This window comes from Pteropus vampyrus, unplaced genomic scaffold (assembly GCF_000151845.1).
Source record: "Pteropus vampyrus isolate Shadow unplaced genomic scaffold, Pvam_2.0 Scaffold322, whole genome shotgun sequence".
Classification (NCBI taxonomy): Eukaryota; Metazoa; Chordata; class Mammalia; order Chiroptera; family Pteropodidae; genus Pteropus; species Pteropus vampyrus.
Window position 1 is genome coordinate 1,478,252 of NW_011889103.1, and position 14,875 is coordinate 1,493,126.

General features: G+C 51.6%; 1 protein-coding gene across 1 annotated transcript in view; it reads right to left on the reverse strand.

Annotated features, from left to right (window-relative positions):
• Positions 1-14,875, reverse strand: part of TRPV4 (transient receptor potential cation channel subfamily V member 4) — a 38,394-nt gene that overhangs the window by 2,191 nt on the left and 21,328 nt on the right. The window contains 12 exon segments of the mRNA XM_023521911.1: positions 72-264; positions 1,529-1,845; positions 4,171-4,237; positions 4,475-4,640; positions 5,371-5,444; positions 5,551-5,643; positions 5,883-6,041; positions 7,411-7,590; positions 9,209-9,507; positions 10,103-10,243; positions 11,011-11,163; positions 14,286-14,567. Coding sequence (XP_023377679.1) covers positions 72-264; positions 1,529-1,845; positions 4,171-4,237; positions 4,475-4,640; positions 5,371-5,444; positions 5,551-5,643; positions 5,883-6,041; positions 7,411-7,590; positions 9,209-9,507; positions 10,103-10,243; positions 11,011-11,163; positions 14,286-14,567 — 2,124 coding nt within the window.

Sequence of the window (14,875 nt, forward strand, 5' to 3'; positions counted from 1 at the left end):
CTGGGAAGTAAAGCAACTTGCCCAAGATCAGCCATTAGAGCTGAACTTCGGTCAAGACCATCAGTGGCTGCAATGGATAGAAAATGTCAGGAGGTCTGACCTTGCAGGACGGTCCACCCCTCCCACCCCGCCTCACCTGAAGCACCACCTGCGGTCTGGAGTGCCATCTGAGCTCTTGCCCACGGTCACCATCTCACCGGAGCGGAAGGCCTTCCTCAGGAACACGGGGAAGGAGCGCTCGATGTCCAGGATGGTGGTGGCCCACTGCAGGGAGGGATGAGCGGGAAGGCCACGAGTGAACCTCTCTCAGCCTGCACCTACTGCCCCCATGGCCAAAATGACGCCATGGGCTGGGGTAGGCCGAGAACTAAGCTTCCCAGCTCCCTCTGCCCCTGGAAATAGGGTTATAAACCCAAACACCCACAGGGGCCTGGCAGAATGAATGAGCGAAGCAGGATCACATAGAAGAAGGCTGCAGCCCAAGCCCCATGACTCATGCACAGCAGTCACCCCTCAGTGTTGAGAGTCACCGGGGAGGGATGGGGACTGGGGCAAACCAGGGAGCATAGCCCCACGTAAAGGAGGCAGCCGCCTCCCACCCACCCAAGCGCTGTCAGGCAGGTATTTGGGTCCACCTTGCCAGGCTTCCAACTTTTCAAGAAAAGGCCAGAAACCTGAATTTTTATATGAAATCTCTTAAATTAAAAAATTCTGCATTTCACTTTTTAAAAATATGGTGATGCAAGAAAAGAAAATCCAGTCCGGAGCCTGCCACTTGACATCTTGCGAGTTACTCCCAGTTGGGAAACTGAGGCCTGAAAAATGTACGCGGTATGGATTAGAGTCAGCCTGGATGCTTCTCCGAGACCACACCTGGGAGGATGACCTTGGGTTTGTTTTTTTCTCACTGCACCATTTCCTCGAAATGTACTGAGTCGAGGTAAACGTGGGTACTACGTGCCTGGTCCTTAGGATGGCATTGTTTATTGTGAACCCCTGGGTTTGGGAACTATGCATGGCCCAGGCAGGCTGTGACCTCTAGGGCCTCCGCTTTCTAGGACTGCACAGAGATCTTTAAGGAGCAGAGCAGGAGCTCCCCTGTGCCCACGAGGCCCAAGTCCACACCAGCCTCTCCTCTACGACCGGGCACGCCCTGGGGCAGTGGGGCCTGGAAGCTGCCCCTGGGCTCAGCGTGGAGCCGTGCTGCAATGGTGACACTCTCTGAGCATTTCCTGTGCCCACAGAGCTCACTCAGTGATGCCGGGTGAGGCCAACTGTGTCCAGTGAGCTGGACTGCAAGGTGAATCTGAGACCATTTCTGGTAGTCAAGCAAGAAGCCACTAGACATGCACCAGGTAGCTCTGGGAAGTAGACAGCAGCCTCCAATGACTGTTTTACAGACAGGGAAGTGGAGGCAAAAGATGAGGTGGCTCTCCCAGAGAAGACAGATGAGGTGCAATGCGTCAGGTCTCCCCATCTTGGAAAAAGGGTGGTTGGCGGGGTGGGGATGAGAATCCTGAGGCCTCACCTGCAGCTTCCAGATGTGCTTGCTCTCCTTGGAGACCTGGCCCACCGTCTCCCCCATGAGGGCGATAAGCATGTTGAGGAGCAGCACGAAGGTGAGGATGATGTAGGTGACCAGCAGGATGATGAAGACCACAGGGTACTTGGTGCTGCTCAGCATCTCCAGGTCGCCCATGCCGATGGTCAGCTTGAAGAGGTCCAGGAGGAAGGTGCTGAAGGTCTCGCTGTCGCGGCAAGAGGGGTAGGTGGGCACCGTGCAGTTGGTGTGGTCCTTGTCACACACCTTCATGTTGGCGCACGGGTTCAGGAGAGACACCAGAGCTGTGGGAGGGATGAGGGTGGCATTCATTGACTGTGATAACACAAGCTGAGAGGTGGAGAGAACCAGCCCCATTTGATGGAGGAGAAAGCTGGGGCTGGGCAAGAGGAGAGCACTGGCCCAAGGTTACCGAGCACGTAAGCCAAGCCAGGGACCAAACCTGGGTTCCTGGGTCCAAAGCCATTACTTTTTTCACACACTCTTGCTAATGAAGAGCAGGTTCCTAGGATCTAGTCCAGTGGTTCTCAACCTGAGGCAATTTTTCCCCCAAGTCTCGAGGACACCTGGCAATTTCTGGAGACATGATTATCTGTCGTAACTGGAGGGGAGTACTACTGGCAGCTAGAAGGGAGAGGCCAGGGATGCTGCTAAATATCCCACCAGGCACTGAGCAGCCCCACAACAGAGAACTATCTGGCCCCAAATGTCAACAATGCCAAGGCTGAAAAGTCCCAATCTAGATTATTGTTCCTAGAAGTCCTGAGAGCCTAGGCTGCCAGCATTCCTGGGAACAGACTCTCTCTCAAGTTCCTGTTTCCTGGCCCACACGAGCTCAGAGAGGAAGACAGGAAGCTGAAACCAGGTACTGGTTCTGACTGTCCCAGAAGCTGTGCTCGCTAAGGCCCTCGCCCCCTCCAAACATCTCAAACTGATCATGGTGCTCATCCCTGCTCACTACGCCCAGACGAAGCTTCAGAGTCCTTCTCAACACAGCTTAGCAGCGACAACTGCCCCTATATCATCCACGGCTGGGAGCATGAGACTGAGCCCTTTTAGTCAGTTAGTGGAGCACAGAATGCCATAGTGCCCCCAGCCTGGGATTATGGTAAGCAGGTTCCAACTCATGCGCTCACGCGACTCAGTTGTGTAGTGGCTGCTGAAATATGTGTTGAGAAGGATTCTGAGACCTTGCCTGGATTCATCAGAAAAAGAGTTCTGTGATCCATTAGCAATGTCTTCCATGGGCACGAACATGGGGAACAGCAGCACATGTGTCATGTTTGTGTTATGCCAACCTCAGACTAGAGATCTAATGTCCCATAGCAGGAGAAGCCCGAGGACCAAGCTGACCACTAAGTTGCTACGGCCTCAGTTTCTATAATTAAGACCACAGTAGGGTTGGACTCTTGACCTGAATCCCAAACCATTGTGAAACCCTTGATACTCTGTTTAGTTCTTCCTAGTCTTATCCTTGGGAGGGGGCAGTTATACCCTGTCCCTCTCTCCCAGCTAAGGCTAAGTTCTGGTTCCCCATAATAACCCACCCAGAGCCTCAGAACCTTCTGGGTTAAAATAGCGCCACCATCAGACTCCTGCTTCAGTGCTGGTCCCCAGACCAACCTCCTCAGATGTGAGTGTGGCCTGGTGAAGCTGGAGCTGGCCACTCCCTTTTGGATGCCGGGCACTGGATGGCAGATCACCCATCCCTTGGGGACCAGCCCCATGGCTTGGTCAGTTTTCCCATCTCTGGTCCTTCCCTTATAGGCTGTGACATTGAGGTCCCATGGCATCATGACATCATGGAGAAAGCGTATTAGAGGGAGCCAGTATTGAGCTTTAGAAAAGACTGGGCAGGTAGATTAATTATTAAAATTTGCCCTCCAGTGTATCCACAGCTTGTGGCTGGGCAGCTCCTTCCATCAAGAGATAGAGACCATTTCCCCTCTCTCTGAATCAAGGCTGTCCTTCAGATTTGCTTTGGTCAATAGAGTAAGGCAGAAGTGATGCTGTGCTAGGCAGTGACATTGAACACTTCCACGGTCATTCTGGTAACCCCAGACCACCATGTGACCAAACCCAAGCAAGCCGGCTAGAGGATGAGTGACCATGGGGAAGAGAGCAAAGTCACCCCCACTGAGGCCATCCTAGTAAGACCAGTCATCTGGCAGCCAACCCATCCACTGACTACAGACACAGGAGCCCGTCCGCATTAGTCAAATCTGGCCCAGGTCAGCACAACCACCCAGCTGACCTGTAGACTAGTGAGCAATAAATAAACAGTGGTTGTTTTAGGCCACTAAGTTCTAGGTAGTTTCTTTTGCAATAATAGCTAATAAGCCAGTTTTACCATTTCCTAGCTTTTGGACTTGGGCAGGTTATTATACCTTTCTAAGCCTCATTTCCTCATCTGTAAAATGTGATCATAAAGGCATTTACCTTGCAGACTTGGGAATATTAAATGAGGCAGGGCTAGGAAAGGGCTTAGCCCAGTGCCTGGCATGCACTGAGAACTCAACAAACCCTGGTTATTTCCCTCCACATGCCACAGCTGCCGTTCTAGTCCTTGTACCATCCCCGCCAGGCCCACCTGGGCACCCAGAGCTCACCTGAAGCATAGCCGATCATGAAGAGTAAGTAGACCAGCAGGAAGCGGAACAGGTCTTTGAAGAGGATCTAAAGAAGCCAGCAGGATGATGGAGGCAAAGATGAGACACATGGTTTCTTACTTTCTCAGGGCTTCCATCCAAAATCTTCTTTCCATCTCCACCCTTGTCCCTCCCAGATAGCCAGGCCCTGTCTGCTGCCCCCACAGTGCCCCACATCCTCAGGTCTGAAGGCACTGTCTGCACACACAAGGTGTGCATGGCTCTCTCCAGGGACACACAGTCCAGAGGGTCCCCTGCTCCATACCTTCTGGATCATGATGCTATAGGTCCCCGTCAACTTCAGCCCACGGGTGAAGTAAAGGGCATTCATCCAGCCCAGAACCAAGGCAAAGACCATAACAGCCAGGTAGGCCTCAACCCCCGCCAGGTAGAGGGCCGCCGAGACAATCACCAGCACAGAGTAGATGAAGCTACAGGCAGCAGAGACCACCAGATGGGAGAGGGGACAATGAGGCCCTGAAGGGAAAGACACGCCCCAAGCCCTCCAGGGCACCAGGACATCCCAATGCCCTCTAGACCCCCAGGAGATAAATGAAGTGGATTTGCTGGGTTCCCTAGCATTCTGTTGACCGGAACATTCAATTAATTGACAATCATTGTGTGTGCGATGGCTCTGAGGATTGGGATTGGGTGTCCGAGATCCCAAAGTGATGCCCTTTGGAATTTCTAGAAAAAGGTTCAGCGGTGTTCAGTGGAGGTTTTGTAGCTAAGTGAATTTTGCTGCTTACTCTAAGGGAAAAGGAAAAAAGATGTAGTACACACACAGTAACTCATCCTGTGCCCTAGGCAGACATCATCAATCGATCACAGCTGTCTTTCCCACTAAACACATAAGCAACCTAAGGATTCTTCTCAATGTGTCGTTCCAGGCAGACATTAGCAATCAGTTACCAGCATAAGAGGCTAAATTATTTCTATGCATGGTGTATATGGCAACTCTCTAGCAACCAGAATCTGGCTTTAATCAGAAGACCCTATTGCTTGACATTAATTGACCTTGTCCTGACTTTGAGTTACAGCTGTCCGGGCTGAGTGATTTTACTCCTAATAAGGTCAGTACCCCTCCTTCAATCTGAAGAACGTCCCAGCCCAAACCTGGCTTCCTCACCCATAAGCTGCCAGCCTGGGGACTGGACTTACTAGAGTAGCTGGAAGGAGCCATCGATGAAGAGAGAGTTCACTCCAGGGCATTTCTTCATGAACAAGTCTTTGATCTGGAGGTGGGGTGGAGGCGTGTGAGGGGGTGGGCCAGCGGGAGTGCCGAGGGACGGGAGGGGAGGGGGATGGGCAGGGTAGGTGGGGTTGGGGCAAAGCACTCACGTTGGTAAAAAAGAACAGGACCCCAGTGAAGACTGTGATGATCTCACCAGCCAGCCTCAGGTAGTCCACCGTGGTGCGGTAAGGGTAAGGCGGCTAGGGCGCAGGGGACACAGAAGTCCTCACCTAGCCTCGCCAACATCTGGCCCCAGATCCAGATGTTCCCCCAAAGCCCCAAACATCTGGATCCTGGGACGCCTTCTCCCTTCCTCTCTTCCCCGAGTGTTGGCAAGACACCCCCCCATCCTGTCCCTAAGCCTCCTCCACTCCCTCCCACAGGGGACCCGTGAGGGCCTGGCTGTGCCCCAGCTCCTGCCCAGCTCAGGGTCACTCACGGTGCCCTCCAGCGGCTGGTAGTAGGCAGTAAGGGTGAAGATGACCATGGCACACAGATAGGAGGCCACGTTGATGTAGAAGGAGACAGCTCCGAACTTGCGCCACTTGTCACGCAGCAGCTCGTTGATGGGTTCCACGGCCAGCATGTCATGGCGGTTCTGTGGGTGGCAAGATGGTCGGGGGCTGCCATCCCAGTGGACAGGCTGACTTCGGTACACCTTCCCCCACCCTCTGCCCCGAGAGCACTTTTTCCTCCTAACCCACTCTTTAGTGACACTCAAGCATTCACAGGGGACTCGAAGGGGAATCAGAATCAACCCAAATTCCTAGGGTCTGCATTTGAGGCTCTGCCTAGTTCAGCCCCAACTTACCTTTCCGGCCTATGCCAGACTCATAGAACCCAGAGCCCGAGAGCTATTCTCACGGTCCCCAAACTCCAATCTGTGGATGTACCGAGGTATTGGAAGCAAAAATCACCTATGTAGCTTGCCAAAAATATAAATTCCTGGGCTCCAACCTCAGAAATTTTGATTCAGGAAGTGGGACTGGGAAATTTAGCCTCAGAGCGATAAACACTTGACCCATCACAATTTTCCAATTCTGAACCCAGGGCAGACATCAATAATTGAGTCCTGCACAACAGTTCTCTATATAGTTTCCCAGGCAGACACTGCCAACCATCATTCAGAGTTTGCAATAGAGATACTAAACCTCTAATCATTCCGAATCTAAATCAAGGCAGTCACTAATGCAAAGATGAGGGAAGTGAGCTCCAGCAAGGAATGGCATCCGTCTAAGCCAGACAGCGCCGGGGCTGAAAGGGAGACCTGCACTCAGGCGCCAGCACTTTCTGTCCCATTTGTACAGTATCCTGTCCCTCCAATGACTTGAGATTCTTTAGAACCATGGATCTGTGCCACAATGTAGCCACAAAGATGCCATTTCAGTATTATTACTAATAGTTAAAGGCAGAAACTAACCTAAACAAGAAGAGAGGGCTGGTTCGTTAGAATGTGGTACATTTACACACAGCAATGATACTGCAGAAGACTATTTAATGGTACAGAACGATGTTCACAAAATACTGCTACGTGGGAAAAAAAAAGCTTTCAAAATTTCATGTAAAAACTACTCATGATAACACTTGACATATAATATTTACTCCGTGCCAGGCCATTCTAAAATTAACTCATGGTTCTCCCATCAACCCCATGAGATGTGCACCATCCTTATCCCCATGTTACCGAAGAGAAAGCTGAGACTCAGAGAGGTTGGGTCACCTGTCCTGAGTCACACAGCATATAAATCAGAGAGCCAGAATCCCAACCCAGTCCTGCCTGCCCTGAAGCCCAGCCTAGCTAGACGCTGTTCTGGACACTCAGCTGGCACTTTCTTTTCGGCTCAGTCCACAGACCCAGTGCTTTGGGCCACAGAGGCTGGGCTCCCTGACACAGCCCCAGGGTCTCCCTTCCCCGCCCTCAGCCGCACCTGTCCTTCTCTGGGCCTTGTCCCCGCCCTGGCGCCCACCTCAGTTTTGCTGCTGTAGACCAGGATCTCCAGCACAGAGGCCTCTTCCCCGCATGTGTCCAGAGAGGACAGGTCGTAGAGCGAGGAATACACCGGCCCGTACGCCCAGTCCTTGAACTTACGGGACAGGTGCCTGGTGTCCTCATCCGTCACCTCCCGGCGGATGATGTGTTGAAAGATCTGCATGGGAAAAAGCAGGGTTAGGGGGTTCCAGGGAGGGGCGTAAGCAGAGGGACTCCAGAGCCTGGCACGGGCCATCCAGAGCAGGATGCAGCGGAGGGAAAATACTTACTGGGCATGCGCTGTGTGCCGGGCCCTCTCCTCCCATCATCTCGTTTAAGTCTTTGTCTTATAGTCTGAGTTTACAGATGAGCGAATGGAGGCTCAGAGAAAAGAAGGGTGTTCCCTGAGGCCACACGAGCAGTCAGCGGAAGCCAGACTGAACACAGGCCAGCCTTAAAAATTCTGACTTGTAACGAGTATCTTCTTTATGGAATGAAAACAGCAATTAATCGATCTTGTTAATATGTTCATTCTAGTAATAATTATTTACCATTTCTACTCTCTTTGGCTTACACACAGAGAAACAGGAACAGAGACGGGTGGGGTTGCCCAAGGCCACCCAGTTTAGTAGGATGAAGCAGAATTTAAACCCAGGCCTTTTCTACCACCTCAGGACTCTAGTATAAATTGCAATTGTAGCAATTTTTGCTGTATTTTTAATAGAGTAATAATAACCTCTACCTTTTATTGAGCACTTACTATCCATTCCAGGCCCTGTGCTAAGAGTTTTAAGTGGATCACCTGACTTAGTAGTCAGAATGACACTATAACAACAGGGCGCTGTTATCCCCACTCTACAGATGAGGAAACTGAGGCACAGAGAGGAGAGGTGAGAAGCCTGAGGTCATGTGCTGAAAAGTAGCACAGCCAGGCCTCGGACCTAGGTGCTCCTGACTCCTGAGCACCCAGATTTAGTTCTCAATCAAGGTGACAGGGTTCCCCAAGGGACATTTGGCAATATCTGGAGACATGTTTGGTTGTCACAGTGGTAGAAGTGCTACTGGCATCTAGTGGGTCGAAGCCAAGGATGCAGCTCAATACCCTACTATGTGCAGGACAGCCAACACCCCAGAACCATCCAGCCTCAAATGTCGGAAGTGCCAAGGCTGAGAAATCCTGTGCTGTGAGGCCCAGAGAGGGCGAGGAACTGGCACAGGGCCACTCAGTAGGTTAGGGGCTGAGCCAGGACCCTGGCGGCAGGGTACAGGGGATCACGGCAAGGCTGGAGCCTTGGGACTCAGGTTCCTATCAGTGGCTTGTCCTAGCAGGTGGGAGTGTGGCTGTGAGCATCCAGCGGACTGAGATGAGGAGAGAGGCTCTGGGATGAAGCTGAGTAGACTGGCTGGACAATAGGGAGCCATAGCGGGTTCTTGAGCTGGGACATCTGCACACTGGGGTTGGCATGATGAGAGGGGGTTGTGAGTGTTAATAATAATGAATACCAGCAGCAGCTCCTCTTCTGAGTGTGTGTGTGTTTGTGCATGTGTGTGTGCATGTGCGCATATGTTTGTGCATATATATGTGTGTGTGCATGTGTGTTTGTGTGTGCATATGTGCGTGTGTTTGTGTGAGCGCGTTTGTGTGCATGTTTGTGTGTGCGTGCGTGTCCGTGCATGTGTGCGCGTGCGTGTGTGTTTTTGTGTGTACATGTGTGTGTGTGTGTGTGCGTGCGCATGTGTGTGTACAGAGGAACAAAGGTGGGTGGGCCGGCTTCCCCCCTGGGCCCTGCACTCACCCCAATCTTGCCCGTCTTGGCAGCCATCATGAGGGGTGAGAGGCCATCGTTGTTGAGCACGGCCTCCAGGTTGCTGTCAGGGAAGAGGCGGGCACACTTGAGCAGCAGCAGGTCGTACATCTTGGTGACGAACTTGGTGTTCTCGCGTGTGTTGTCAGCAATGGCCACCAGCGCGTGCAGCACGGTGTTGCCGCGGGAGTCCTGCCTCCGCATGTCCGCCTTCTTGTGGGGGTTCTCCGTCAGGTAGTTTACGATGTGGGGCTGGTTGGTGCAGGCAGCCAGCGACAGGGGTAGCTCACCTGCGGGCCGGGGGAAGGGATGGGTGAACGGGGCCCAGGGTGGGGCTCTGCCTGCGGATACTTGGGGGGACAGACACCCCGATGTCAGATGCAGCACCAGCAGTCAGTGGGAACATGTCCTATGGTGACCGCACATGTTTGTGTGTGATGCTGGGGAGATGGGGTGCGGCAGTTTGGGGGCGTGGCCATGCAATTAAGAGGCTGTGAGGGATTCTTTGAAGGATTTTGTCCCTGAACCCCACATATCATGTGAAAATCAAAATCTTTCATTGGTCCGATCTTTCATTGGAGCGTGGCTGTGATGCAGCGTGGGCCCCACAATCTGTCCACTGATCCCAGCATACACTGGACTAAAGAATGCACATGAAAAGGTACAGGGTGCCGACATCCCATCATGATCCCCACTGTACACATGGGAAAGCTGAGGCTCGGGGTAGTGAGGTGACACTCTACTCCCCAAAGGCAAGACCTCAATGACCCAAACCAACACATGACCTATGTACAGGGCACCATCTGGGCCCTGGGTATCTGGGGAGAAGTCAGGGCTGTGGCTACTACCAGGGTTGTGTACACAACCCCCAGCAGGTCTCCTCACCAAAGTAGAAGTAGCCCCCCTCGTCCTTGGGCTGGAAGAAGCGTCCCCGGGCCTGAGCATGGACGTCGGCTCCCTGGGCCACGAGGAGCTCCACGTAGTGTTTACAGCGGCGCTCAATAGCGATGTGCAGGGCAGTCTGACCTGGGGAGGGGTAGGGGAAGTCACCCAGAGCTCTGGCAGAGCAAGCAGAGACCAGACCCAGCTTGAAGCGGGTAGGGTGCACAGAATGGAGATGGGGAGGCAGCTACAAGCCAGAGCCTCAGCTGGCTCCACCCAAGGGCTGTAACAGACCTTCAGAAAGACATTCCCCAGATGTGGCACCTCTGATGCAGGAAGTCCTAGACCTGCTGTGTCGTGTAAGCAGAATTTTAGGCTCAGTATGTCCGACTTGTAGGATGCCAGATGTGGGAAACTTTCAGACTCACAAGAGGCTTTAGCCCTAGAGGCACAGTGGTCTCACAGGATTTTGGACTCAGGGTATAAATTTCACATACTTTCCTCATATTTGGGAATCTGAAAAATTGACTCTGATTCGTAGAATCCAGAATTTAGGCCCAGGAGCTGGGATTTGTGACACCTTTGCCTCTTAGCGCTGTTGGCTCCTAGAACTATTAGCACAGTGCTTTAGTGTGTTCAGAACCACAGCATCTTAGGTCCAGAATTCCAAGTTCATGGATCACTGGGCTCAGTGCATCTCAGAATCTTGGCACCTTTCCTTCTGAAATGCAGAATATCAGAGTTGGAAGGGGTAGTTACTGTTCTTCCATTTGTTCATTCATTCATTCAACAATCGTTTTGCAGGCACTTGCTGCACTTGGGGCTCAGACTAAGTTCTCCAAGGTCAGACAAGCAAGGATGGTGTCCCGCCCCCAACCCTCCATCAAGTCGCAACCTGCCCAGGGCCTCACCTCGGTAGTAGATGTCCCGGAAGGGCGAGTTGATGAACTCGCGCATGTTGCCAGTGCGCTCAGCGATGTCCAGGAGCACAGGGATGGTGTCGTTTCGGCCGTTGCTCAAGTTCAGCAGGGCCTTGGGCAGGCAGGTCTTCCCTGTGGACGGCTCTGGGGAGGACAGACGTACAGGATGAGGGGTGTTCGGCCCATGGCCCAGAACTGCTGGACAGGGAGCCAGAGTACCTGACTCTGTCATGCCTCCTCTCTGAGCCAGTTCTCTATCTGCCCCCCATGGAACTAAGTGGGGGCGGGTCAATTAAACTCAGAGGGGCCAAAGTTCTTTCCAATCTGGGAAGCCACAGACTATGGAGAGATTGGTATTTACAAAAGCAGATTTGGAAGGAATTTTTAAAATCAAATAAATGGGGGGCAGTTGGTAAAACAAAGCCAACCATGTTTCTTTACTATAGGACTTCTCAGAGCCTTTAATATGCTAATGAAGATTGTGAACCTCTAAAAGCTGACACAGCAGGCAGCCTTGACCCACCTATTTGAACATAGATTCTTTTCCCCTGAAGCATTTGCACCAGTGCCCCCAGAGGGGAAGAGGGGAAGGTCAGTGTTCCCCAAAGTGTGGGCTGCTTGCCATAGTGGTCGTGAGTTACCTTAGGAGGAGTGGGAGATTTTGGAGGTTCCACGGATGCAGCAATAACAACACTGAAGGCCTGCCGTGAGCAAAGTTTCATCTCATCATCAAATCAATCATGATGTCAACGTCTGCTACTAATGGGTCCTTAACACCGGCATTAACACTTGTTAATGTCCCTTCGCAATTTTCTTTCCCTCAGATTAGTCTTTATGGTTGTATGGGTTGCTTTATACCTTATGAGTCAATGTGAATCAGGCACGGGGCAAAATCATGCTGGGGGCTCGGGAATGGCCCGATGCAGAAATGGGATCGGGAGCTGCAGGTGTGGACTGAGGTGCCTATTTGGGAGCCAGGCACGTTGGGGTTCAAACCCAGTTTTGCTCCCGATTTCTGTGTAGCCTTTTCTCTGCTTCAGTTGCCTTTCTAGCTAAATCGAGGCCACAAAGGGAAATGGATGACCTAACATGTTGATGAGCCCAGAGGCAAGCAGATAGGAGTCCTCTGTAAATACTACTATTGCCGTAGCTATGCCATGGGAGGTGCTTTAGGAAGTTCACCTGAGATGCGGGAACTCAACAGGGAGAACGTGAAGACTCACAGAGACCTGAGTTCCAGTCGCAGTGACCCCAGGACTGAGGTTACTTGGACAAGCCTCATTCCTGGCTGCTTCCTGCTGCACCCATGGAGCCCAGCTCAGAGTCAACACCAGATAACTATTTCCTGAATAGGTAACGGACTCCAGTTCCCCATCTGCGTAAGTGGAAGAGGGGGTGCCCCAATACCGGCCAAGGCCCCTGGGAATTCTGTCCAGACATACCCACGCTCAGCTCTAACCTGGAGGTGGCATCAGTCTATTTTCTAATTGTGAGGCAACTCGCAACTCTTCATGCTGACCTCATCGTCTTTCCCTCCCAAAACCCACTCCCAGCCTGTTTACGTCCCCTTCTCAGAGGATGGTGTCCCCGGCTGGCCGAAAACTTTGCATCACTCTTGTCTTTGTCCTCCTTTCTGCCCCGCATCCACCTGCCGCAGCAGCTGGGATGGTCCCCTCAAGTACAATTCTGATCAAGGTAAGCAAGAGGTCATTTGCACATGCTGCCCCTTTACCCCCTCCCCAGTCCTTCCTCTTCATTTCACCTGGTTAACTGCAACTCATTCAAACGCAGATCAAGTGTCACCTCCTCCAGGAAGCTCTCCCAGATTTTCCTGAATAGCTCAAATCCTCCAATACAGCCTCCGTTGATACACATTATAGTTTGTAACTGTGTATTTATTTCTGTGATCGCTTGATGAATGTCAGTCTCACCCAGGACACTGTGAGCAACTTGACAGGGTCATGTTTGCTTCATTGACCATTGTTTGCCCCATGCCAAATGCAGCAGCTGACACATAGTAGTTGCCCAATAACCATTTGTTGAGTTAATCACATTCAATAAAGGGGTGAGCTGGACACCTCAGGTAATTCCAAACCACAGGTTACCCGAAGTGGTTTATATGGGGTGTGGAACTAGACCCTAGATTTGGGCTTCTGCATCCCCAGACCCAGGCTGAAGCAGGGTGGGGGGCTGCCAGCCTGGGTCCTGAGATGAGATACCAAGAACATCTCCCCAGAAACGGAGACACGCAGTTCCAAGATTCAACCACAAGGTGGCCAAGTTGCTCTTCCCACATGGGAGGACCCGGCTGCTGCGGCTGCCGCAGGTTCCCTATGTTAAGAAACGTCAGACTTTGTTGGTGGTGGTGATGGGATTTGTCACGGATGAGCTCATGAGCCTCTGGCTAGAAAAATATGCGGGAACAGACCTAGGTTTTGTGGGGCCTGAGACTGACACAATTTGGGGGTCTTGCTTATGAAAAAAACATAATTATGAATTCAAAATTAAGTCCAGGGCCTAAGAAGGGGCCAAGCCAAATGAGGGGCCCTGTAGCTTAATTAATAGGCCTCACAATAAGTCCCCCTCCATACATACTCTATTCTCTACTATTTCAGGGACCCTCCCTCAAGCCTACTTAGAGTCCCTCACCCATATTCAGACACATACAGACCCAGAAGCCTTGGTAAGCTCCACATGGTACTGCTCTCCCCACTGAAGTCACAGGCCCCATGGCTTCCATTTCACGGGGGTTCACTCCACCCAGACTCCCCACTTATCTCCGGCGAGGTTATTCACCTTGTCACTGAGACCCATGAGGGCAGAGAGGAGCCTTCATTCTCCCACATCTCTAAGTGTGTGCCCCAAACGAGGCGACATAGTCTGGTCGGGCACCATGAATAAATATTTTTTATAAATCCAGTAATTTATAAATTTTAAATTAAAAAATTTTTTCAGACATACATAATGATACTGAATTGTACTGTTTTGGTGTTCAGAGAATCATCAGGTTGATAAAGGTATATGTGAAACATATACCACAGATTTGGTCCACCCCATTTTGGCACTTAATTTATTTAAAGTATCTGAAGTTCTCAAAAAAAAAAAAAAAAAAAAAGCCCCTCCTGACCTCCCCGAAGCTTTGACAGTTCCAAGCTGTAGACCACTGCCATCCTTCCTGAGACAGACCCTCTTCTGTAGCAGGTGACATAATTCTTCACATTTTATATTGATTTGTAGGGTCGTCTGGCCAGTTAATTATGGCTCACCTGGCACCTGGCACATAGCAGGTGGCTGACTTGGGTCACAGGGCTCACAGGCTAACTTCCTGGATTTACAGAGAAGGCCTGGGGCAGCAGAGGGAGCTGGTGGATGTCTGGAGCCTGGACAAGACTGGAAGGCAAGCTCTCTGGGTTGGGGGAGTCCTAGGGCAGTGGTGACAAGGCCTTCAGCCTCAGGAAGGAAGCTGGAAACCTGGGCGGGGGTAGGGCAGAGCCCAGGAGCAGAAGCAGGAGTCCTGGCCCCATGCCCTGCCCCTCCCCAGATCTCTGCTCATAGAGAAAAGGGGGTCCTGGAACCCCAGCTGTCTTATGCTCAGCACTATGGAATCTCTCTTCTCAAAGGTCAGGACATAAAATTATTATTCCCCAGTTTACAGATGAGAAAAATTGAGGCTCAAAGAAGCCACACATCCCTTAAGTGGTGGAAGTAGAATTTAAAACCAGGTGAATGGACTCTGCTTACCTACTACACTGACTGCTTCATAAATAAAGGATGAACAAATGAATGAATAAAGGTAGCAAAGGCCAGAGAGGTTAAGTAAGATGGTAAAGGATTCACAGGTCTAGACTCTCTATCG